The sequence below is a fragment of the Oncorhynchus mykiss genome, chromosome 11 (genome assembly GCF_057628025.1).
Source record: "Oncorhynchus mykiss isolate SJ-2025 chromosome 11, ASM5762802v1, whole genome shotgun sequence".
NCBI lineage: Eukaryota > Metazoa > Chordata > Actinopteri > Salmoniformes > Salmonidae > Oncorhynchus > Oncorhynchus mykiss.
In genome coordinates this window covers 44,124,142-44,150,469 of record NC_143032.1, presented here as the reverse complement: position 1 = coordinate 44,150,469, position 26,328 = coordinate 44,124,142, and the positions used below count along the sequence as shown (strand labels likewise).

Here is a 26,328-nt window from a genome sequence, read left to right as displayed (position 1 = left end):
CCACTCCTTCCGCAGACAGGGGGGAGCTTTTACGGAGGCCGACGGAGGGGCCCGGTTCGTCTGCATATCGAAAAGGAGACGCACTCACCCTGACCCCGGCGCTGGGATAGGGTGTAACAGTTTGCGGCATTCCGGAGTTCAGCTCAGGTTTGAGGTGAAAATGGGAGAGCCTTGGCTTCGATCGCTCCTGTTGAAAGAAAAAGGAAAGATATAAAAACACTTGTAATGGAGGGATGAGGAGGAAAAAAGCGGAGGAGGAGAGATCCCTGTGCTTCAAATTGGATATAAATTATAGATGCGAGCAGGCCTGTGTCTTTGTTTTCCAGGGGTGTGTGTTGTTGCGTTGAGCCCTACACAGGTAGCAGCACACTGTTAGTCTGTCTGGGGGTTAGTGACTCACTGATTGCCAGGCTAGTCAATCTGACCTGAGGCAGCGATCATAGGCTAGCCTGGTAAACCATGTAGAGTCCAGTAGATTGACCGCCCGGTAGACCATCCCAGCCTTGGCCACCCCCTCCACCTCCATCCATTATCACAGCCAGCCAGGGGGTCAATCTAATTAACACGGGGTCAATACAGCAGCCATCAAAGGACACTATTTGTAGAGGGCCTTAAAGGTGCTTTTTAATTGTATCCCTCCAGCCTGGTGCATGTAGAGGAGAGGAGAGAGCAGGACGAGAGGAGGAGAGGGCTCTCACTTAACTGGTGCCTTGACCCATCAACAAAGCAACAATGGCCTCATTAACTGATAGTGTGTGCGGCTGTATTGGTACCAGGTACATAAACCTAATGGTCTAGGAGTCTATTCGAGGGCTAATACAGTGGAAGACCTAGAACTGGACCCTGCTATGACTAGTTCTCACTGTGTATCTGGGATATCAGGGGATAGAACACCATTGTATCACTCTGTGACCCGTTTTCCCTGGGATGGCCTCTGGTTACTGCTTCTCAACACGGTACAGTACAGCATGTGGCTAAGCAGCCTAGCCGCCAGCTAGTAGGGAACTAAGCCATAAGCCATTGGTTGTAAATGGTTGCCGAGGAGCTGGCGGTGGAGCAGCTGCATTGGTGTGCTGTCGTCGCACCGTGGCGGAGGTGTTGCGTGGCAGCTTTCAGAGCGACGCAGCGATCCCCTGACCTCGGAGAGCCGAGAGGAACCTGAGGCGTGTGTACCAGATTTCAGGCTCCCTGTGACCCCAACATGGGAACCGGCTCACCTGGAGAAGGGAGGGGAAACCCAGACCACCTGATACGCTGGCTGCCTTAGTGCCTTCTCACCGCTTCCTCTCTCAAGCAGCTCTGAGAATGAATGAATAACGGTCCACTGGTTTCGCTTAGTGCATCCATTGTGCATAACTCCCATTCAATTAAAAGACAGACACTGGAGGGTATCAGGTGTGCACGATCATGAATCAAGTTGGATCAAATATTAAGACTATCCCGTTGGACTGCTAGGTCAAAGGTTGGAATGGATGTAATGTCCTATAAGCATTTTGCTTGAAAGTGGACACACAATAAGCTTCTCCAGGTGTAGAGGAGGGGATTTACATGCTCCGTTAACAAAATGATTTATCTGTAACCCATTAGGTGTGTGTGATGTAACTGTGGTGTATGTTAGTTTTCATTATTTGATTATCCTCACTATGGTCACACAGTGGACCGTTAAGTTAACACTGTCTCTTTGTGCTGTGTGTGTGTGTGTGTTGTGCAGGTACAGAGCGACACGAGCTGACGTCGTGGAGGAGTTTCAACTCCATTTTCCAGTTCTTCAGTGAGGCTTTACAGACTGGGGAGGAGGAGGAGACCTCCAACACGGTCACTACACGCAGCTCCCACAGAACCAAACCCGACCACAACCACAACGACCTATAGAACTGCACCAGCAGGAGGGAAACGCAGGGGGGTGGAGGAGGTGCATAAAATCCTCTCCGTCTTCCCTCTCCATCTTTTCCTCCTTCCTCCCTCATCTCTGTGTGATCTCTCTCTCTCTCTCTCTCTCTTCTGGCTGAATTTATCTCCCCGCTCGCACGTGTATTGTTTTACCGGCAGAGTGCAGGGTGGTGGTGTATACATTGCAATAGCGTTTTGCGTTATTTCTAGATGAGCGCAACTGTCAAAACAATATGGGCTGAGTGTTTGCGTTTCCCGTGGGCTGTGGCTCGTCTGTGGTCCGGGCCACGGAGCAGTGGTTGCAGTGGCTGAGATTAAGGCTGACAGGCGCTGTGCACAGTGCGCCATGGTATACCTCTAATTGTCCTGACATCGCCCTGAACTGAGCTAATACCCCGGCAGCCCTCCCCACCACTCCCCGAGGTCCTAGAGCCCGCCCTACCCACACAGTCCTCCTCAACCCACACCACTCATACACTTGGCATATCTCCCCCCTCTCCCCCCCAACCCAACCTCCTACCGTCACCACAAAACGATGATTTTAACTCGAGTAAACATTCGCCATTAACATGAGATTATTTTAACGTAAAGTGAGTGTGTTGTTTTTATGGCTCCCTAGTCACGTCCATCCCTTTCCCTTACCATCTCCAAACACACACACACACACTTCTTAAAACGATAGTTACATTTTCTATCAAATGAGGTCCTATTTATACGATCGTACTTTGGGGAGTTGCACTGCAATGTTTATGACAGCTGATATAGTGGTGGTGTTTTGTATCTTACTTTCGCTCAATGTTTAGTTGGATTTTTATGCACTCTGATTCGATTTTGTATCGGACCAAATGAAGTCCCAGAGTCATAAATGTTGACTTGAGGTAGACTGTCTATGATTTTTAATTTGTAAAAATGTCTTCTTCTTTTTTTACTGTACCCTTTTCTTCTGTTTGAAACCCATGAAATTGATGTCCCCAGATGATTTAATTTGATGAACTAAATAAAACAACCCTGCATCAATATGAGTTTTAGGGACATCTCATTTTAACAGAAACAAGTAGTCGGTAACACAGTGAATAAAAACTTCAATTACATCCCCTTTGCACGTGTCGGGAAATCCAAGATTTCAATATTATCCTAAGCCTAGATGATGTGTCTTCAGATGCTGGGAGAAATGTATTTTCCGAACACTTGCCTCGAGTGCAAACGTAAAAGTGACGAAGAGGAGAGCTCTGCGTGGGTCAGCCTCGCATAATCTCAATCTGGGACATAAACAAGATTTTTTTTTTTTTATATTTCCACAGCGTTTAAGTTAGAAATCACTCAAAAGAATAATGGAATATCCTTCTAATATGCCCAGATATTTGTATCACCAGAAGGAGACAGTAAGCCACTGATACATGAATACACCTCCCAACACAGCCACTGTCTATCCAGGCATGCTTTACCTTTCCACAGCTTCAGGCAAGGTATTTATAAGGAGTGTTAAGAAATGTATTGGTATATATTAGACTTTTTATTTTATTTTTAATTCTGTGTAAATAACATCCACTGGGTGATATTTTGAGGCTTTTGTAGGTTATTAAACAAATCATTGCTTTTGTCAGTAATGAAGGAAGCAGTGTGTGTGAGCTGTTGTCATTTTCATCTAATTGTATTAATGTCTCTTTTGGATGTCACTCATGAAGTTAACTTGTTGTTTGATTTGGGAATATGCGGACTGGTGGAGAAGTTTCATTCCAGGATGCTGCTGTTCATGTGTTTTCCCTTTGCGTGAAGGAATAAACCGTTGCTATTTTCCTTCATTATGTGTATATTGCTGCCTCAGGAATAAACAACACACTATGTTCACTTGATATTTGTAATAAAGGGCTCGTTCCACGAAATGAGTGCCTTTCACATCCCTATTTTAAGTATAAATTGTGCACACATATTGAATTTTAAACGCCTGTTATATTACATGAAGTGCCCTTTAATATAGACCACATGGAACATTCAATGAATCTGATTTCTAATGTCAAGAGACATTGAACATCTAATTGTCAAATTCTAGTATAAAAGCAGGTGAGCTGGTTCTACTATTTTTGACCGTTTTCTGGTGTTTGGTGGTGGAAAATTGAGCATAAGACATCAACCCTGTTACCCATAGATAGACGGGCTAGAAATGTTTTAACAATTAAAACATTTTTGTGAAGCTTGCATTTAATTGCCCCTCTCTTTTGTATACTACAAGACTCCATTCCCCCGATCACATGGGGATTGATTCATGGCTGATTTAAGAAGTCATCAACCCTGTTACTTTATTTGGCACTTAAGATGCACTTGCTATAGTTTTTTTTTTTACGTTTTTTTTTTTTTTTTGCTCTTGAGATGGGGAGAAATGTTTTTTTTTCATTCAGTTGAACATGTGCTCTTTATGACAGAATGTTAAAATTAGGTGAAATAAACATTTTTTTTTTAGTCACCAAGTTACACTACTCAAAATCACCAAGTTGTTGGATCAACCAAAAGGCCAACAAGCCATTATGTGAATGGATCAAGAGTGCAGCCTTCAACTAAATCTAAAGCACAGTTGATATGTAAATTGTGACTAATTTTAACAAATACTCTTGAACATATTATTCTTTCAGATTGTTTGTATGTTTTATTGATCAAAGAAGTAATCTATCTAAGGACATTCATGCTTTGTGATTTGACTAAAGAGAAACTTCACAATTTTTCAAATTCATATTGATCATCTCCAGCACCACCCCAACATCAACATATGTGAAAATGGCGTGTTTCTGTGTTTTGTAGTTTAAAAAAAAAGATGTTTCCAATGACATCGCCTAATTAGGAGACCATTAGTATGCAAGTAGTAGGCAATGTCAACTCACAACTGGTCAAAATCACAAGATGCACACTGACGTCATTGGAAACACTTCCTCAATTGTTTTTACTACAAAACATAGAAATGCACCATTTTCACACATGTTGATGTTGCGGTGGTGCTGGAGATCAATATGAAGTTGAAAAATTGTGACGTTTCCCTTTAAATATAGCATTTTTTATATGACGGCCATCCTTGCTTTGGTTTAGTTGCCCTGGCATTGTTTCCAAATGCTAACGTTTTAGCATTTGTGTCACAAATCCCATTCAAGACATGGTACCAATATTAGCATTTTTCCTGCAACTATCCCTTCAATCATGTGTTTCCCATGCACCATTCCCATGTATTAAAACATTTTTGTCAGTTGCTGAAATTGAATTAAGAAGTGGTCGTGTTTATGGAGTTTACAACGAACACATGGCGTATGGGTATTTGTTTCAAATAGCCTCATTTATATGTATATAGCAGCCAGGTCACTGGTGACACAAGTCAGTATTAGATGTCCATCCACGTCTGGGGTCATCGGGAGATGACGTGGGAACCGGCCACTAGGGGCAGCAGTGAGCGCTGTTACCTTCAAGTAGGTTTCGGTTGCAAAAGGTTGCCAAATGACGGCGATATAAAAAAAAAAAGTTTAGTTTTAAGCCTATCCCAAACCTTAATCATTACCTTAACCATTCAGAGTTCATGCCTAACCTTGAGATATCGGAGTTAATACCCAACTTAACCTTAAAAACGTGGACATTTGACATTTGGATCAACTTCAAAATGTAATGTTGGAGAAACATGGATGAATGTCTAATTCTGACGTGAGACTGTGAGAGCTTGTTGTATATAGGCCCCTGCTTATTCTAATACGCCTGCCGTGGTTAAATCAATTAGCCTGCAGTATAATGTTCTTCATTTAGACTAGTGTTATAAATTAATTTAGAAACAAAGACAAACATAAGGCATCGGAGCGGTAAACCCATAGATTAGGTCTACATAGTTCAATGATAGAGTAGCTCGTTTGCTTTACCACACATAACATGATCGTAGGGTATGCTACCCAGGTCATAGGGGCAGGCTTACTCAAGAGGGAAAGGGATAGAAAGTGTAACGCCGAGAAAAACAAGCTGAGAGAAGGTTCTTGGTACCTATCTAGAGCCTGATGCGCTGCCACATCGGCTCGCTTGCCTTCACTGCAAAGTGCGCGAGGTAGTGGAGCTTCGAGGGAAAAAAGGGATGGGAGTCATCATCTCACATAACAGCTATGAAACATTACCGAGGAAGACGATCCGTCACTCAAGACAGAGGAGCCCAGTCCTCAACAATTGGACTAGTGTTAACCAAAGTTAAATGCCTTCTTAAATCTAGTTTAATGATTTGTTTTAGTATTAGGCCTAACAGTTCTCTTTATCGGGTCCTGCTTCAAAGAGCGCAGATGGAACTGCAAAAAAAACACGCCTTATCCATATTAAGTTAAGCTTTTTGGTTTCAAGTTTTAGACTGCATAAGGTTTATTGGCCTGCACGTCCAGCGGATAAAACATGTGCTCTACCATCTCCAGTTACTACCGGTTAAACTTGCTTTAAAAAAAAAAGAAAGAAAGATGAAGACGGTTAAATGTCAATTAAAACTCCTCAAATGGCGATTCATCTTTGCAAAGAGCGCTGTATGCCAGCGCGTTTTACAGGATCGTTTGTTTTCACGTGGTGAAACCCGATAAGGTCATTAAACGCCCCCTCAATAAATCTTTAGAAATCTTTCCATTAGCCGTCGAACAACAAGTGCGAGCGGGTGGAACCAGCTGAGATCCCTCACACCAAGTCAGGTCCCTCGTAAAAATTTTTTTTTTTTAAACATTCAATCACCCATCATTGAGAGTTGGTCTCACTTCTCTGACACGTAAAATGTCTTAAACACACTCAAATTCAATAGGCAAGTATAGGCGAGGGTTGTCACACAATAACATGTTACATCTTAAAACGTTTCAAATATTTGTTTCTCTTGTCAGGCGCTAGAGTTTTCCACCAATGCTCAAATAGAGCGTTTTAAATCGATTTAGCGCCATGTTAGAGTATTTCAATTCACCATAAGGAAGATACATTTGCAAACGGGGGGACAAGTTGAACATAACTCTGATTAGCAAGCGTCAGAAATATCTGCCTACACTAATTGCGTCATTTTCATCCACCATGTCACACTTAACAACATTACATTGAATTACAGTTTCCACTCCCGTTTCATTCTTTTAAGTATGCAGGACCTAGGCCTACATATTCATGACCACATGATCATTCCCTCGCGTAGGCTATTAGAATGTCTTCGCTCTCGAAACTTCAAAACGCCTGCGTGGCCTCATGTCAATGGCAATGGGATCCCAAAATGATATTATACGTTTTCAGGAGACTCAGATTGTCACGCTTTTACTCTCATCATCCCCTCCCACGCTCGCCAGCACTGCTAAATATGAACTATTTCCAAAAAGGACTAGGCAGCGCTAAGCAAAGTTGGAACGTCACCCTCACCAGCACCTTGAGCATTCCACCAGATCACTGTCGGATCTCTATTTGCATAATTATATGCTCCGCTGTGAAGAGAAAACTAACCCCCAAATTGTACGGGTCAACAAACTGCAACAATCAATGTTTTATCGTGTATAGCCTACTAAAAAACTATCTTAACATCCATTCAAGAGTGTATCTCTCTCTCTCTCTCTAAGTAGGGGAGCAAATCGTTTTTCATCTATTGACGGAAGAGGAATGTGTAGCTTAAGCTTGAGGTGTATTCAAGTTTGTCCCCCCCAGAGTATACTGTGTATTTTCCATGCAAAATAGGTGTACCCAAGAAGGCACTACCCGGTATTGGGTTCGAATGTAACGTCATTACATATTCATTGACTGACCGAACCATGAATCCAGTGGAAGCCACTTCAATCACTAACCCTCTCTACCCAGCAAAGCTCTTTGTGCACTGAAACAGAACTAGCCCGGTCAAAGAGTTATACTGGGGACCAAAGAGATCAGACTCAAGGGAATCATTAAGATGCCTCCTTAACATGCATTTTACCGCACAAACAAAGTGTTATTAAGAGTTAAGAAACCCAATTATTGTTTTACTTGGCACTGGAAGTGGCACGTTGCCTATGCGAGAGGATACTTCTCATTAGATACAATGTAGAACTTGTTTCCAATCTGCCTGTTCAAAACATCGACAGGTGTTTCTATCCAGCTGAGAGAAAGCCAGGCAGGCGGTATAGGCCTGGCTACATGGACGTGAAGTAGGGAAGCAGGCCTAAACTAGAACTCCCGAAAATTCAAGAGGCCGGTTCTCAAGAATCCTTGGTCAAACATAGCCACGCTTACATCCCTGTGACAAACAGCTACACACACACACACGGACGCACACACGAACAGTGGCTTCACGTTCCGATTAATTGGGCCTCACCTGTCTGATAATCTGACAATGGGACATAACCATAGTCACTATATAGCCTCTGTGTGCGGTGTGTTTGGATGAGCCTGGCCTATAATACACCTATTGTGTCCAGCTGTTGGCAGGCAGAGCCGTTTTACGGTGTGCAGTCCATTTGGCTTTATTAGTAGCCTAGCTTTCAGGCGGCCGCTACTCTATAGCCTACCCTTACCGCCCCCTCAATTACACCCCCCTGATAGTCTCGGGTCGTAAAGACTCCACTAGTAAAAGCCCGCCTCTGAAATGGAATACATTTGAAGAATGGGCTTCGAGTTTAAAGATTATACTTTTCTACAAATTACGTGATGGCACTGTATATTATTCGAGTATAGAGACCAAGTAAAGTAAAGAGGAAATTAGTTTTGTGCTTAAGAGCCCACCAACGGCCCATTGGAGGAAATGGCTAATTTCGATATGATAAATGAATGACAGTCAATGTGACGTTTTGAAGTGGGTCTGTAATGGGTTATTCTTATGAATTGTGATGTAACGTTGTGTTAAATCATGTGGAAATTCAGTATTATAGTTGGGCAGGAGTTGTGCACAGCCTATTTCAACTACACCGTTTGTCTTGTGAAATAAGGAACAAATAACCAACAAAAAGGGGGAATGTTGGTCCTTCAAACAACTTCACTCGATCAAAAATGACTCAAGGGATGTCTGAACCAATTAAAATTAAAACAAAATTCACGTGATACAATTCTACGTTAGAAACATCCATTCCACTCAAATGCACTGTTAACAGGGAATTATGCAGGACATTAAATGGGCAACATGTTACTCCATAACTTAAGTTAATCGTTAAATTTATGAATTTATTATTGATAAAAGACAGTTACCATTTAACAATGTTGTCTGAAAGGTACAACCTATGTTTGATCTAACAGAGTTGAAAAATGAATACTGCTGCAATATGGATGAATTATATTTAGGTTTTACAGGCTAATAGTATAATCCAAAGGGAAAAAATAAACATTGAAACATGAACAATTAAATTGCCTGAAACATTAGGACTATTATACTATTTAATGAGTTTGCATATTTTTATTATTTAAATGCCATATTCATTAGATATGGAAGTAAGGGGCAGATGTAGTTTCTTTGAAAAACATGTAAGAGGCACAGCATAATGGGTAAAACATGTACGAGGAAATACTTGTAAGAGTCACAACATGTACAAGTTTCATAGTTCGGTATAGTTTAATATCACTTGAAACTAATCTGTCAGTTATAGACAACCACTAAACGGATATGAACCTGCTATTAATCTTAAAGGGAATAAGGGTATTTGTTTAACCATGCCCTGGCGTTTTCGTTATTATTATTATTATTATTATGTCTTCTTGAGGACATAGTGCAATTTAATTCGTTTACCGAAACAATTATTAGTGAACAGAATGTGTTGTTGAGTAGTTAGCCTAACTATTACGATACCAATGATTTCCAGTTAGTTTAAGTATAGTAGTAACGTGGTAATAACATGAATACCCGCATTGGAAAGAATAATAGTGATGATTGCCTAAGGTTATCAACAATAATAATAAGATGTTATCGACACGTGAAACGAAAATGTAGGCCTACTGGTTATTCAGCTTTGTGTGCTATAAGGGAATTAATTATATATACTCTTAGGAAAAAAACGTTTTTTTATAGAACCAAAAAGGGTTCTATCGCATGGCACCCCTAAAGGCTCTATATTGAAATCCAATCGACCCTTTTCTTATTAGATGAAAGGGATTCATTTGAGGTCTTATATAGGGGTGCCTATAAGCAAGCGATATCATATTTTTGGAACTTTTTTTCGAGAGTGATCAAATATGATTGAACTTCAACACCATTTCGAATTCCGCAACGGCACTGGTGAAAAGCTGTAAGTGTTATCTCCCAGGACTGTGCATTTACGCTTTTCCTATTGTTCTTTTCTTACCTTTTCTTACCACTTCCAACAAAAAAACGTTGGTCTTACTGTTAATCTGAATTGTGTGTGTGTGTGTGTGTGTGTGTGTGTGTGTGTGTGTGTGTGTGTGTGTGTGTGTGTGTGTGTGTGTGTGTGTGTGTGTGTGTGTGTGTGTGTGTGTGTGTGTGTGTGTGTGTGTGTGTGTGTGTGTGTGTGTGCGTGCGTGCGTGTGCGTGTGTGTGTGTGTTGTTGTGTGCTATGATGAAGTCCAATCAAACCACAAACTTATGCATCAACTTCCTCTCTTTTTTGGGATGATATAAAGGGAAATGCAGGTGTTTTTCCAACTTCATAACCAACAATCATTTAACAATACAAGATGATGCTAGTCTATATCTATGTGCACAAGCACAACAAGAGGCTTCTCCTTCCGAACAAAACTTAACCCCAGGTAGTTCCTAAAAATCCTCAAAGTCCTCAAATCGATGGCTGTGGGAGGGGGAGTGAGATTGATGTGAGAGACGAAGGAAGGCCCATAAGGGAACCCACTGGCTCGTGTTCATCACTTTTGGGTTTATACATATACAAAAAAATATTGCAACGCTATATTAAATCAGACATTATATATTCATTTCATCAGCTGGACGCAGCCCTCCGAGGCTAAACATACCAGTAGGCTGAGTGGGGCAGGTTGGCCATTCCCCCCAGAGTAAGAGACGAGTTATTACTCCCGAGCAGTCATCATCGGCTCCAGCGCGCATCCTCATTACGGACGCCCAAAAAGCTGAAGCTCTAAATTAAGTTATTGCCAACCAATGAACTCAAATTAGCTAGGCCGCATAGGTGGCCGTCAGACGGGCCTCGCTTTAAAACACCCTGACAGGCAACAAGGTGGAGAGGGGCTGTGTGTGTGTGGGGGGGGGGGCTGTCCGGATTGGCAGGTGTGTTTTTTAAGTACATTTCATGGTTTATAGCCCCCTGGTTAAATTGGGCCCAATTGGAATCTCCTTGGTACTTATTACACTGACGCTATTAAAGGCATTGCAGGCACCTTCTAGAGCGCTCTTTGATGCCGCTCACTTTCTCCCTTTTTGATGGGTCTACTTTGTTCCTTTCCCATGTCATTTCTTTATCAGCCATTTTTCTCCCTGTCTGACAAGCGTCTCCCTCTCCCTGCCACTGTCCATAATCTCTCCATCCAGTTGACTAGCTTTCTTCTTGTCGGCGCTTAAGTCGTCATTGTGTTTGCTACCTGAGTCAGCAGGGACGATGAAAAGCGTTTTTTTTTTGACGGAATAGTTGACAGGACAGGGGGTGAGTTGTGATGGCGGGAGGAACGCCTGAAAGGAGTTGTGTATATATGTGCGCTCTGGTGGGTGGGATACTTTTAGTACAGTCTGTGAAGTCAACAACAGAGCAACTAACTGCACTTTGTTAGGCTACTGTTTATCCCTAAAGCAAACCTGTCAGAATAACAGTGACAGACTGGCAGCGTCTCTATAAACAGTCATCCCTCCTACCATCGAAACCTGCGCTACCTGAGATACTTTGTCAACTCATCCGTACTGAGACATTCAAATAGCCTAAATTATGCAGAAGCACATTTTCGTTTGGACATCCACCAAGCTATCGGAGTTTGATTCCAAACGCGTTGTCTCCGTAAAAGTTTCTCGGGGCACTACTAAGGGCATTACTAAGCAACAGAAATACTTTGAAAGTTCAGTGAATTTAACAGGCAGTTAACCCACTGTTCATAGGCCGTCATTGAAAATAAGAATTTGTTCTTAACTGACTTGCCTAGTTAAATAAAGGTTAAATTAAATTAAAATAAAATATTTTTGGGGATTGCGTTCGTTCATATTCCTTTTGGTAATCGAATAATTGTCGCTATAGGCTTTAAGGATAGTAATAATGTGATACTTTACATGGCGATTAGAAATTAGTAAATGATGTAGGCTACAATCAAAAGTACGTTTTAAATAGATCTACGTTGTATACAGATACAACGTCTTTGTTGATTATTTTGTTTAATATTTGAGCGATGTTATTTCGATGATACGGTTTAATTCAAGATACGGATCAGTGCAAAAGTTGATGAATTTCAAGGCTAACAATAGCCGACAATATAGCTAGTATGTGTTGCAGTTTTGTTGTTCCAAAAATAACTTCCATCTAATAACAAAGTCATATAAGAAAAACGATATAGGTTAGGATTCTTCTTTTTTTTTTAATGCAGTGGAGATTAATTTGTGAAAACATCTTGCAATTAACGCATATAATAAACTATAATGGAATCCTACTGTTTATATTAAAACATGTTTCATCTGAATAATGGCAATTTATGTAATATATTAGATTTAAAAATAATAATCGTATAGCACAGACAGAACATCCTTTGATTTCAACGACATGAAAAGCATGTTGGTAGTGGCTGTTTTTTTGTTTGTTTTTACATAACTTAATCAGCTGGTTGCTGTTACGTTTTATATCTGTGCAACATGCAACATGACTAATTTCCTCTTGCTTTCAATATAATTGGATTTAAATGAAAAACCAAAAAAGGTAGGTATATTCCATATTCCATATTCCATACATGGTTCATGTTTATGTCCATTACAATCACATACTCGTGAGAAATCATGAGAAACAACACAGAATCCAACACACCTCATTGCAATTAACATCGGACCTGCTGGAATGGTTGCAATCTAGCGTACACGATGCTGATGTAGTAGCCCACGGTATAGGCTATCAGGTGTGTTTGTGTGTGTGTTTTGGTACCGAGATGTTGACCTGTCAGGCGGGACTTGTTAAGCATGTAACTCCAACTGTTGGCTCTCTCCAGACGCTCACGGTGGCATCGATTAGAAACTTCTCCTCTCTAATTTGATGATAGCATCCAGCTATCCTCTCATAGAAACGTGCACGCAGAACGCTCTTTCTTGACCTTGCTATCAAATTACGGGAGACCAACACCAAGTTCGCAAGACAGATAGGGAATTGTTTTTTTGTATTTTTCCTCAAACCTGATCATACAGCCCCTCAATCATGCTCTCGCTACTGTCAGTACGGCCCAGTATCTGCTGAGAAAACTATACACTTCCTCAGGCCTTGTCCTTAAAGGGGCATTGTGCCTGAATGTAGACAGTATGTGAAAGCCTTTCTAACTATGTAAATATGTTATCCATCAGAAAAAAGAAAGGAGATCATAATCAGTATAGAATGGTGAGATTCTCCTTAAAAGTCTGAAAGTCATGCATTCAAATATGTTCCTCATCAAGTCAATTGAAATCGCCTACCAAGCCAAAATAGCACACACACACACACTCCGTCCATATATACATGTTACACGGCTCTTGCCTTTTGGGGGACCTAAACGAGATTTGCCCAAGCTGGACCATTTTTTAGTGGCCTCCCTCTTGACAGCAGAGAGAAGAATGTAGATTTGGAAGTTTATTTCCTGCATTTCTAAAAAAGGTTGCCATGTGGAATAGAGAAAATGTTGCAGTTTTAAAGCTAGTTTTCTGCAGTTCTACACATTTTTCCATGGGTTGGAGAAACATTTTTGCCATTTTAAAGCACCTTTCCTGAAATTCTACACGTTTTGCCATGACTTATGCCATGTTAATGATATCTGAGTGAGAGTGACGAACAAAATCAATGGGGCTCTCTGGAGGTCTGGGCCCCTGGGCACATGCCCTGCATCCTGGTTGGTATTCGGCCATGATTACTACAAGTTTAGATAACTGGCTAGACTAACTTAGCAATCTAAAAAGTGTTAGCTGGCATGGTTAATTCAGTGACTGTCATTGACTGACAAAACAAGAGAACAACTGCTGATGCACAAAAAAATATATATATGAATTTGCACCTTGTAAATTCCCTAAGCGACAGCTTATGTCGCTTATGCCTGGACTCAGTGACATGTGATATGCAGCCTACATACAGTATATGCATAGATACAGACATACATGTACATAGTCTACATTCATTCATGCTCACACAATGTACAGATGTGTCTACAGAAAGACATTGAAGCCCGCCACACCCATGTCAGGCGCACATGTGAGAAAAAGTTGAAGTGTGAGTCGGTGTGGCTCATGTCTATAGTTGGAGAGGGAACCGAAGGCGCTGACGGAAGGCGGATTTGCTGGTGGAGAGAGAGAGAGAGGCTGTTTGATCGAGCTCTACAGCTTTGAGACAGCTTGTTAATTAAAACCCCAAGAGATGAGCCTCTGGAGCCACCGTCCATATCAGAACACTGCTAACTATTCTGACAGCAAGTTATGCCTACTTAACAAGCAGGCGTGCGGGCAGCTTTGTGCTTGCTCTTCAATCCCATACCTTTTTTTTTATCACAGGCTAGCAGTGAAATAATTTAATTCGTTAAAATCCCACTGTGGCGGTGAAATATCTTGTTTTCTACTTAACGAAACTATGACAAACCGATGTATTCACTGTCTTATTTGAGGAAAATAGTCCAACTGACTGCTCTTATACTCTCAAATCCACCCATGTCGTTTTAAAAATGCGGCTAATTCGATTAGGCTTAAAAAATAAAAAAAAGTAAAGAGTGAATCAAGAAAAGACGTCTTGGTTGGGTGGTCTAATAACTGAAAACACATATTCACTTTGACCAAATTAAAGCATCGTTTTTTTCTAAAATTGAAGCACTTCTGAGTTTTGGGGTTTACCTTGTGAAATAAAGAAACAATACATTTAAAAAAGTGAAACGTGTGTCATTTCGGTGAGAACGAATTGATATTCTCTGATAAATGTCTTTGAGGTCGGTAAAAAGCTTTGCCGTATGCAATATTCCACCTTTATGCCGCCCTTTGACTGCGGGATCTGTGTGCTATTTCGTTGTATATGCATATGTAAGATCATGTCTTGTTAAGTAGTGAAAAACAAATACCGAGAGCCTTATTTAAACACTCAAACGCAGGATGAACCCATGACCATTCTACAAAAATGAATTGAAATGGGTTCTTTCTTAATGTAGACTTCAATGTGTTGGCCAAGCCTATGCTACTAATGTAAATGATGTAGATAAGTTCTGGATCTTAGTTCTAGCCGTGCTAGATGTGGGTCTTTGATGCAGCTCTTTTGCTCTAGGTGGAGGTTCGAAGAACACGCACACCTGCGGTGAGATACCACCCAGGATCCAACAGGGGGTGACGTGAACTAGCGGACAATACAGCTCAATCCCTGCTGAAAGATTACTTTCACAATAACGACCACCATTCTTTGTCACGCCTGCACAACATAGCCTCATGCATGGCGCTGGACATCAAATATTTCTGGGCCGTGAATGAAAACAAAGAGAAACTATTATCGTAGTTTTCCACTCCCATTAGACTAATCTAGTGCCTAAAAGTTCAATGTCATAATCAACACGGTCCATTGAAAACGTGTTTTGCAATTGCATTTTAATCCTATATCCAAACCAAACAGGGGAAATATAATCTAGAAATTAATGTCAATAAATGAGCGGTTTGAAACTGCATACAAAACGCATTTCCCTTACCATAGGCCAGTCGTTATTACAAATGATGAAATCCTGTAACAGAAATATAAACATTGCACGTGGGCAGTATTTATTCATAACAGGACATGTGCCTGTTCTTTGGGTCTCTCTAACGTGTTTCTTTGTCATCTAGCGTGGTGGCGGCCTCTGCACCTGATCGCCAGTGCCTTGGTCTGAGATCCTGCTTTTAATACAGCTGTAAAAGCTTCTCTAAGTCTCCAGCACATTCATCAACGTCAGACATGGACACGACGCTATTTAGTGAAAGTTTAACTGCAGCAGTAGGCGATATCTTGACAGAGAGTGGGACACAGAAAACAATGCACCCTTTCCCTCAACTGCAAAGCGCGTTTAAAAAGTGCATATTTATATTTTTCTCGAAAGGTTGAAATATTACAACATGACAAATCCATAGGCTATTGCACAGAATATATGGATGTGTTGAAATGGCCGTGTCTCGTGGAATTAGGCTTTGTTTTTAAAGCATTGTTGAAAAATGTGGTTCTAAATTATATTTATATATATATTACAAAAATGCTCGTTAATATATGCTAGCTATAGCAGTGCAGTTAACACTATACACGAATTTGAGTTATAATAATAATAATTACCATTACATTTAATTTTGAGCAATGTTAAGCCTACAATTCATTTTGGAGTACGCAATCTCAAATTTATGGAGACTTTTAAAATAAAATAAGATTAAACCTAATGAGCTTATAAGCAATGCACAATAAGCTAAACAAATGTCTTATTATCCGTTTATATTACAAATGTAAAAAAAAACATGCATTAGTAGCCTACTCTAATTTGGCTGCTGTGTTTAATCAATCTGATTTGATAATAATACAAAACCCCTCTGACACATTAAACAATTTAAAAAAAACTTTGCTCTCGTATACACACACCAGCGAAATTAAATTAGGATAATTTACAGCCCCGGAAAGTATAAGTCGCTTCAGAAAAGCTGCAGAGAGAGAATGCGGTGGACTGTGGGTTGAGGCTGAGCGTGGACAGAAGGAGTTTCGTGTGGTTCCTTGGTCTTAAGGTCCCAGTACGCAGAGCGCCATCTAGCAAACAAAAGTAGAAACAAACAGCCGGAGACAGCCTCCATGCACTGCACTGCACGAACACTGATGCACGAGAGCACCATAACAAAGCCGCTTATAGCAGCACGGCGGAGACATTGCATCCTGCATTGCCTTCATTCAGCAGTATACTGCTCTCTATTCACGATTGATGCTTGACATCAATAAACCACCCTGAAATAGTCCGTGTATTTTCGTAAATTATGAATAAATTAACGAATCGATTAATTAGAACAAGGCAATGTTCATTTTTATAGAGGCTCGAATGTGAATGAACCTCGAAGGGTCAAGATCCTAAATAAACCAATCCTGTCATCGGTGTTCAAGCTAAATGTTTAGGAACGTATGTCAAACTGGCTGAGGAAGAGGTGGCGACTATCAACTTGACAAAATCGATAATAACATCCGCAAGCCCCATAACGGTGTTTAACTCCACTATACCACAAGCACACAATACATCTTCTGTCGGATGTAGTTTCGAATCAATTGAAATGTCTCAAATGTAGGTTGTGGCGGGATAGGCTACCGAGGGCCAGTGAGCTGTGTTGTCATGCGCTCTCGCCAAGCCACTGAATGCATGAGCAGCAGACTACACCACAGAACCGGTGTAAATGACCAAGCTCACAAGTCAACACAGGCTCGCACGTCCCCACCCTCACTATTCAATGTCATCTTTCATCTCCACTGCCATTACTTCGAACACCAACAAATATGACGACCCAAGGTCATCTCCCGTATCCTAACGCTATCACTAATACCACTAGTTTAAATGTAGTCCTAGCACTGCTAATAATGATATAGTGGTAGGCCTAGCAATAACACATCATCGTCATAATGGAGATCTTCTTAATAATCATTAGGCTATGTAATAACCATGATTAGTATGGCCATCAAATCGTATAGTCCAGCAGAGATGTAATCTAAAATGGAGACAAAGACTATAGTGTGTCTTAGTTCAATTTATAAGCATGCGAATATCTAGAGACGGACCTTGTTGATTTGGAAAGGATATTTTACATAGTTAGAAATATTATAAATGTCAAAATATGTTATTATAAGTATTTTTTTTAATCATTATTTTCTCTAATAGTCTACTTTCAATATATCCTGATGTTCAAGTGGAATATTTGGGCTTAGTCGACGTTTACGGTGATAAGTATATGCCAATAGGCTATGTCAGAGACATAGCACAGTCAGTTGCTGATGCTTTTTTTCCTGCATCTACCACAATGAGTCATGATTTTCGTCGAGAGACGTGGGCGCTAATATCCTATTGCAAGGGGATTAAGAAATAGCATCCTAGTTTAAAAGTAAGGTGTACTAAATGCTCAAGTGTACGTCGGTGTCATGCATATAGGCTGCTACACATTGTTAATAATTATAAAAACATTTTGCGCATATAAACTACTCTTATTCTTTCTTTTAATTGCAGAAGTGTCCCATCATGAGGTTTTTATGACATTCTAATCCAGGTGTGTGTGTGTGTGTGTGTGTGTGTGTGTGTGTGTGTGTGTGTGTGTGTGTGGTGTGTGTGTGTGTGTGTGTGTGCGTGCGCGTGCGTGCGCGCGCGTGTGTGTGTGTGTGGGCCTACATTCTCGACCTCTCAGTGTGATGAAAGTATGCCTCTTCTCATAAAAATAATCCGGAGAAGTGTCAATTAATTTCATACAGAAATCAGATATGTCCCTTATGGCTTCATGCAGTCCAATTATTTATTATATGAACAATGACCTTAAGAGCCGTTTCCTGCTAAACAACACGAATGCGATGAACCTGTAGTAGAAACGTGCACGAGCGTGCATGGCCTCTCCAAGGAGAAGGCAGCTATGTGTGTCAAATAGGCTGCGGACATAAATATATAGGCTATAGTTAAAACTAATCAATAACGTTGCATGTTACGCTAGCCTATTGATTTTCATGATAGTGTGTCCTGCTCCAAGTCCTGCTCCAACCCCCGTATTGCTTTTCCTGCACATCTTAATTTTTTTCTGTAGCCCCCCCCCCCCCCACACACACACACACTCTTTTTTTGCCGCCTCTGCGTAGAGTGGAAAGAGTGAAGATGTGACTGGGCGTATTTGAAGTATGACGAGCTTTGTGCTCCACTCCTTTTCATTCCCCTGCCTCAAATACTCCCGCTTTCAAATAAGCCTCTCTGGCAATCCCAGCCCGCCCGCCCCCCCGCCACCTTGAATGGGCGGCTGACCTTTCGGGCCGTGTCCACTCTCCGTCCAGTTTTATCCAAATAAGCCTCCTTCCCCCACCCTGCCTCATCTAGAATGCTAGCTATTCTTTACTGATATCATCAACGAATGCAAATGAATTTGGATGTGGGGGGCTGCATGGAAGGAGCAGGAGGAGGGGTGGTAGCCATGGACAAATAAATACCACACTAGCTGAGAGTGCGCGTGTGTAGATGGAGTAATTGAATACTCGCCAATGTGGTGATGGTTCAAACCATCCTGAATTCAATATTGCAGAGAAAAGACACATTCCAATTTCTGAATTTCGTACTCTGAAATACCACCCAAAAATTCATTTGCCGTTCAGATTTGATGCATTTATTTCTGCATGGCCTTTGAAGAGAGCGGGGTCGTGTCAGTCATCGAGGAAAGGCCACTCCGTTAACCCCCTCCCTTTACACACCTCTCTCCCTCTAACCCACCGACTCCGCACCTTTTCTCAGCAGACACACGTGAGCGCGCGCACACGTATTTCACTATATCACGCGGACTTTAAGGCGTCACAGAGGGTAGATTGGAGCGTTGCTTCTCTAACAAGGAGAGGAGGCACTTCTATAATCACAGCGGCTGTATGTAGCCTAGGCAAAGTGGTAACAGCTATAGCGAGATGAGATTCTCTATGGAGCGGTCCAAGCGCTTTAGGCGAGCAGAAAAACGTTCTATCGAATGCTTACAATCATCAAAGCACAATAAGTGTTAAAAGCGAATAGATTTGGGACATTTTAAAATATGATTTATGCAGGTAGCCTATCTCAAAAGGGAGGCCTGCCTATATTATCAGTAGCCTATATGCCAAAGGATATTCCATTTGGATAATAATGGCCACTGTGTATTAGCCTATAAATGTTTAAGTAATTGTCTAACATGAAGACACTTGCGTTACATCCTTCCTCGAGGTTTTTCAGTGTGTTCCACCGCTATTGGCAGGCTCTCTTTGCTTAGACGCACCAATGCTGCTGCACAGACACACACATATGATGGATGATGCTGAGTAAGATCGAAAAAATACATTTATTTATCAACAGTCTGCCTTTCCTCTAGGCTGGAGAGAGAAAGAGATAAAGAAAGAGGGGGAGAGGGTGAGAGCGAGCGAGCGAGAGAGAGAGAGCGAGCGAGAGAGAGAGAAATAGAGAGAGGCGATGTGTGTGCAGCATCAACCTTGCGAAACCCTGCAACTGTCAAGACCTTTCCCAATGGCATAGATAAAAAATGCCCTTTATGAAACGTTTCAGTCAATCAAGAAAACAGACCATTCTGCGCCAACCAGATAAACAAAGGCTAAATTGTAACAATATAAAGACCAACATACATTTTAGAAACCGGGTAGTTTGATTCCTCGATGCTGATTGGCTCAAAGTATGACGCAAAATTACTTGTTTACTGTTTTAATTAAGTTAGTAACCCCTTTATAATAGAAATAAGGCACCCGGGGTTTGTGGTATGTGGCCAATATACCACTGCTCAGGGCTGTATATCCAGGCATTTCGCATTGCGTTGTGCGTAAGAACAGCCTTTAGCGTGGTATATTGGCCATATATCACACCCCCTCGGGCCTTATTGCTTAAGTATACCACGAATGGGTGCCCATTATCAAGCAAGGTTATTAGATATGTTCACTAAATTCAGTGTAAGGTTAATAAAATGTTAATTATATGTTGTTGTCTTTTATATCACCACACATGTATAGCAGTTCAAGGATAATTATTTTCTGACATTCCTGGATCATACAAATATTCTAGCACACTTCATAGTAGGAAAACAGATGTACCGTTTTTCACATATAATTTTATGATGGCCTACATATGTAAAGTTGGAACGGCCCCAGAATGTCTCCGTTATTTTCATAATGCCTATTATTGTTCAGACTTATAAGCCTAATCATCTCTTCATAAACATAGTTGAAATTAAACAAATTGATTGATTCAGCTTGGAGACAGCTGGCCTTGACCAAAATTAGGGCTTTTACAGCGCATTGCATATAGGCCTATATATTTGTATTTGTTTATTTGTTTGTTGTTTGTTTTGTCAAAAAACATAGGCCTATAGTGTATTGTTTTGAAGACGCAGCCAATAAGCCTACAGATACAGACTAGTTAGACAAACGGCCAGTTGCTTCATAAGCATCATATTTGATTGAGTGAGTGGCCTATCAACACAGTTTGGTCAACCTTGAAGACATGCTATGGATTTTCTTGTTCATCACACCACCCATTGAACGTGTGTTTACCAGGCCCAGGCTAGACAACATATGCATTTAAAGCAACATTTCCCATATGAAAAATTCACTTCATGAAGGTCATGTGAAAATCCTGACGATGGTGTGAAACATTATACAGCGTTGGCCAAATAATTCAACAAATAAATACAAATAAAATGCTGAAAAAATAGGTCACCAGTAAATTTGGTCTCAGCATGATGTGTAATTGCAACAAAATGCAGCTGAGTCAAATTGAGGAGCTCACTGGCAGCGGTGGCACAGTCACAAACCATCTGGTGTGTATTAGAAAGAGAGGCGGTAAATATAGCTGAAAAGCCAGGACGTTATCAGGTATGTAAAACCCGGCATTGCTGGCCTCCCATATATTGACATATCACACTGTGGAGATATCTATTAAAACATATCTAAATGAATAGATTAACATGGTAGTTAAATAAATGCTGTTGTGTGGCTCTCCCGATGACTTGACATGACTCTGACATTTCTGAAGGGATTATGGAATGAATTAGTTGGCGGTAGCACGCTGGGGATGATGTTATGTTTACACCACTGTGGAATTTTTCGGGCAACACCTCAAGTTTTAAGTATCCATAAGCAACATGTTACCTTTCCTCATACTCAAAACACATTTTATTAGGCTACACAATATTATTCTTATAGCCTACTTGTTATTGCAAGTCGAATTTCCATGAGCCATAATGACGACATTTGCCACTGACAATCGCACACATCCTTATAAACTTCCCAAAGGAAATAGAGCTTTACTCTTCTCAAAAACCAGCCCTTTTCCTCCTTGTTTCGACTCGGTTACCTCGTTTCACGGTTTCCATTTCAAAAGAAACTTTCCTTTCCAATCTCCGGGGTTTCTTTTCCGGTACTGTGATTTATTTCCTACATACACTGAAAAATAGCACTCTCGAGTTTGAATGCCACATGTTGATTAATTTGTTGTTAATGACAACCGGAGTCATACACATACGCATAGGCACATCCTTTCCTCTCTCCCTTTCTCACATATCCCTCCCCCTTCTCTCACTCTCGATCTCCCTCTCTCTCCCGCTCCTCTCCCCCTTGCTTATCCATTTCACTCAAACGCGCACACACACATTGTGCAAGAGGGACAAAATCAAAACAAAAGTCTTACTTTTTTCCCGCAGACCATCACAGTCGTCGTTGTTTCAGTCTGAAATATTTCAGTTCGACACAACCTCTCGCTTTAATTCATATATTTCCGGGCACTGTCCCATAGACTATACCCAATAGCTTAGAATGAAGTGCAGTGCAGATTGAGACATATTGAGCCCGCTTTAAAAGGATAATTTCATGTGGGAGGTTGGACACAAAGTTTGGACTCGTGACTGGCATTCCGGAGAGACATGCATATTTTAAAACAACAAAGCAAGATAGAGACCGGGCTCGGGGTGGGAGGGGAAAAAACTTGGAAAGAAGTTACTATCTGATGAACAGCTGTCATTGTTGGGCAAGTCTTTGTATTAAGATATAGATTCCCAATGCCCCTGTCAAAGAATTATCATCGAATGTCCCTTGATGATGATTTTTTTTTTCTCTTACGCCAAATCATAAATAATAACTTCAATATTTTTTATTTAACAACATTTAGCCTATAAGGCTTGCAGGAGAGAATATTCTATAGGCCTAACATCCCAGTGCATTCTGGGCACAAGACGTCAATTCAACGTCTATTCCACGTTGGTTCAACATAATTGAATTGAAATGACTGGGAAACAACGTTGATTCAACCAGTGTGTGCCCAGATGGCAGACAATCCATGGTGTTTGATGTTTAGCAGCCTACATTGCGTTAAAATGTGTAGCATCTTCCCTTGAGGTAGCTAGTTTAACATGAATCCACAGTTATTCAACCTTCTGACGATTCACCTGCCAATCAATAATAAAATAATGTTTTCTAATAATAAATACACCAAAAGTACTCTATGTAAGAGTTTGGACAACTTAGTTGACCATGTTACTGTAAAGGCACACAATTATCGCAATTGGCCTATGCTTATACTCTCACTTATAACTTTAACTATAGGCTACACAGATTTAAAATGTCTTAGCACTATTAATGAGCACGAAGATAACAATTCACATATTTTTTTTATATGCCTATCCTTAAAAAGGACATCTATTGTGCGTGGATTCTGTTCAAGTGTAGGGCTAAATGCATAAAATGTGTGTTTGCTGTGACGAAATCTGTCAGTTGGAATGAAGGGTATGGAGACAAAAGGAGAAAATGCATGGTGTGGACCTGGATATCTCTGTTAGTTGTCGGCGTTAGTCCATGGGGACGGACGGACTGGCCATAGGGCAATTCTGGCAAATGCCAGATGTGTTGGTCCATCTTTAGCCCAATGGGCCTGTCTACATTGGGGGGGTTTATGCAAAAAAAAGGACATATTTGGCAACAAAAAGGCGCATCAAGAAAGATAATGGCCCGGAGTTGGGGCATTGAGGAAAATAATGGACCGGTGTGTTAGAAATACCCATGCCGATTTCTGGTCCCAGTCTGTCCCTGTCCATGGGTATGGAATACTAATGAGTAAAGGGTCTCTCTCTCTGTCTCTCACCCCTCGTTCGCTCTCTCCCTCCTCCATCTCTCTCTTTCGCTCTCTCTCTCTCGCTCGCGGAGAGAAGCAGATCGATAGCTGACCCGATGGTTTGGCCAATGCTTTTTTTTTTATCTGGCCAGGCAATGATATTATCAGCCTTGAACGTTATATACAGCAAATGTCTTCCTATATCAACACAAAGAGATCGCTTACACAGCGATCTGTGCTTTCTCGCAGCCGCCTCACTCTCTGTTTCTCACTCTCACACTCACACCCGCGCACTTGCACATCCACGAACGCGCGCGCGCGCGCTCGCACAACACACACACACACACACACACACACACACACACACACGAAGGCGTCACCTTATGTTACATTCACAACTGGGGATATTTTATACCCTGTAGTGTTGGATTTGATCCATGGCTTAAAGCTTGCGTGTGAGGTCTGCGGACGACAGAATTGTTCTGCGATCATTGAGATGGTTAATTCCAGGTCGACTACATATGGTCACCATTCCACATAGAAAGCAACCTAGGCCATTTTATAATAAACAAAACGCAACAGACATGGACAATATTTAGAATGATAGGCTATTTCCCCCTGTGCTGTTTTCAACAATTTACCATAAGTGTTTTAATTCCCAAGCGATGCTGAAAAACTTGGATGTCAATTGTCGTGTAATCATTTGCATAAGCCAATACATAAAATAAAAGTTTTGCCTTTAACATTGTCATAGCCCATACTTTAGAGGATTGTCCACGCATCTTAACGCTTCTATTAGAAAATATTTTTGTCGAACTATTTGTCAACAGTGACTTAACGTGCTTAGGCCTGACATAGGCGAAATTATCTGTGCTACCCCACACAAGCTTGTTATTGCCTTGTGACCTCTCAAGACGTGTGGAGCCATTGGTTGCATAAGGTTTGGAAATAGGTTCGCTGACAACTTCGGGAAATAAATGTTTCGCTTTCAGATATCTCAAACGTGAAATCGCACCCAGCTGCTTGTGTAAGCAAACAAATAGCCAGCCCCCATGTTAGGAGTCCTTCGCTTGTGGTTTGATGAATGAAACCAGACAAAGGTAAATGGTTATTTAACTAATTTAGGAATAACACTTTTGTAACCAGAGTTTCCGAAATTACCGAGGTGGGGCCTATAGTGTGTCACAGATCCCTTTCCATTTACCCACCACCATCAGTCAAGTGTAAACAATATGATAGAACATCCCAAACATGTAACACGTTTTTCTTCTTCTTCTTCAGAATGGCAGCTAAGATATCACCATCATACAAGACCCAGAGAGAACATTTGTATAGCCTCAAATATTTTAACGTTGAGTGATCTAAAAAAAGACCGCTTATCATCCCAAACACTAGGTCTACGAGGTTAGGCTACTGGAAAGCCAAATACTAAACTATTACGAGATTAGATGTAATTATTGCATATCTGGGATTATAACAAGCTCTTTCAATTGTCATAATTGTTAGGAAATTGACGCAATACACCACTGTAGCCTATCATTCTGGTTTGTAGTTAGTCCTACTGCTTCATACACATGGCTCGAATTATGTGATTTTGAATTGCTTTAGCCCGTAGTGTAGCGATTGTGTAACAGAATGCGCTCAGCAAAGGATGAAAGTGGGAATTCTAGAGGGGTTTAGAATACATTATGTGAGGACAGACAACCAGTTGAAAGCTGCGTTTAATATGCTGGTGAACAATTTAGTCGAAGGCTGTAAATATGGGCTCGAATTGATCGAGACTCGTCATCAATGACACTATTTTAAGTAAATGTATTTTTTCAAATTCAACAACTCTTCCTTTGAAGATAATCATAAACTACTATCCCCAAATAAACAAGTCATATAAATACAACCAGAATTACAAAAGAAAATGTTTAGGGGGTGTATGGTATACAATCTTTGTATTTCTAAGAAAATACGTGAAGTAGACTGGGCTATAAACTAAACTAAGTTATTTTCTTTTTCTTATAAGAGAAAATGGGTCATCTGTAAACTGCTTGACTATGATATGTTAAAAGCAGTGTTTAAACGTATTAATTCAAAGCAATACTACAAGACCTCATCCTCCAACTTCGACCTGCAAACCGGCCAACTGCCCGTAGCCATATAATTACACATTAAGGACATGGCATATTAAAGGGTTACCTTGGTATTAAGAAATACCGTGTTGAAATATTTGTAGAAAGTGTAGAGCCTGAACACCGCTTCAATCATGACCACAGTTCGACTGGGATCAATAAGGCCTGCTCATATTTTTACCCGATGAGGCCATGAGAACTAGGATTAGCCTTCTAAAATGTTGCAAGGGGTAAGAATACAAATTTTAAAAAAACTATTACGACAGGTACATTTAGGCCTAGGAAATGTCACAACATCTGGTTAAGGAACAATAAGTTACTGGTATATGAATGAATCAGGGAACATACACTCAAATCAACCACTGTCATGATACACACACCCCTCCCCCAGCCCCAACATGGAGATATAAATCAAATCAAAGACATTACAGGCTACTGTGGCAGTCTTAGTTCAGATCCATCC

At 40.9% G+C, this 26,328-nt stretch overlaps 1 protein-coding gene across 8 annotated transcripts in view; it reads left to right on the top strand.

Moving 5' to 3' along the window:
• Positions 1-3,692, top strand: part of LOC110535712 (family with sequence similarity 172 member A) — a 246,421-nt gene extending 242,729 nt beyond the window's left edge. For all 8 annotated transcript variants that reach the window (XM_021620906.3, XM_021620902.3, XM_090190183.1 and 5 more), the window contains exon 11: positions 1,712-3,692. In XM_021620906.3, the coding sequence (XP_021476581.3) occupies positions 1,712-1,872 (161 nt within the window). In that variant the 3' untranslated portion in view covers positions 1,873-3,692. The remainder of the gene's footprint in view (positions 1-1,711) is intronic.
• Positions 3,693-26,328: the final 22,636 nt, after the last annotated feature.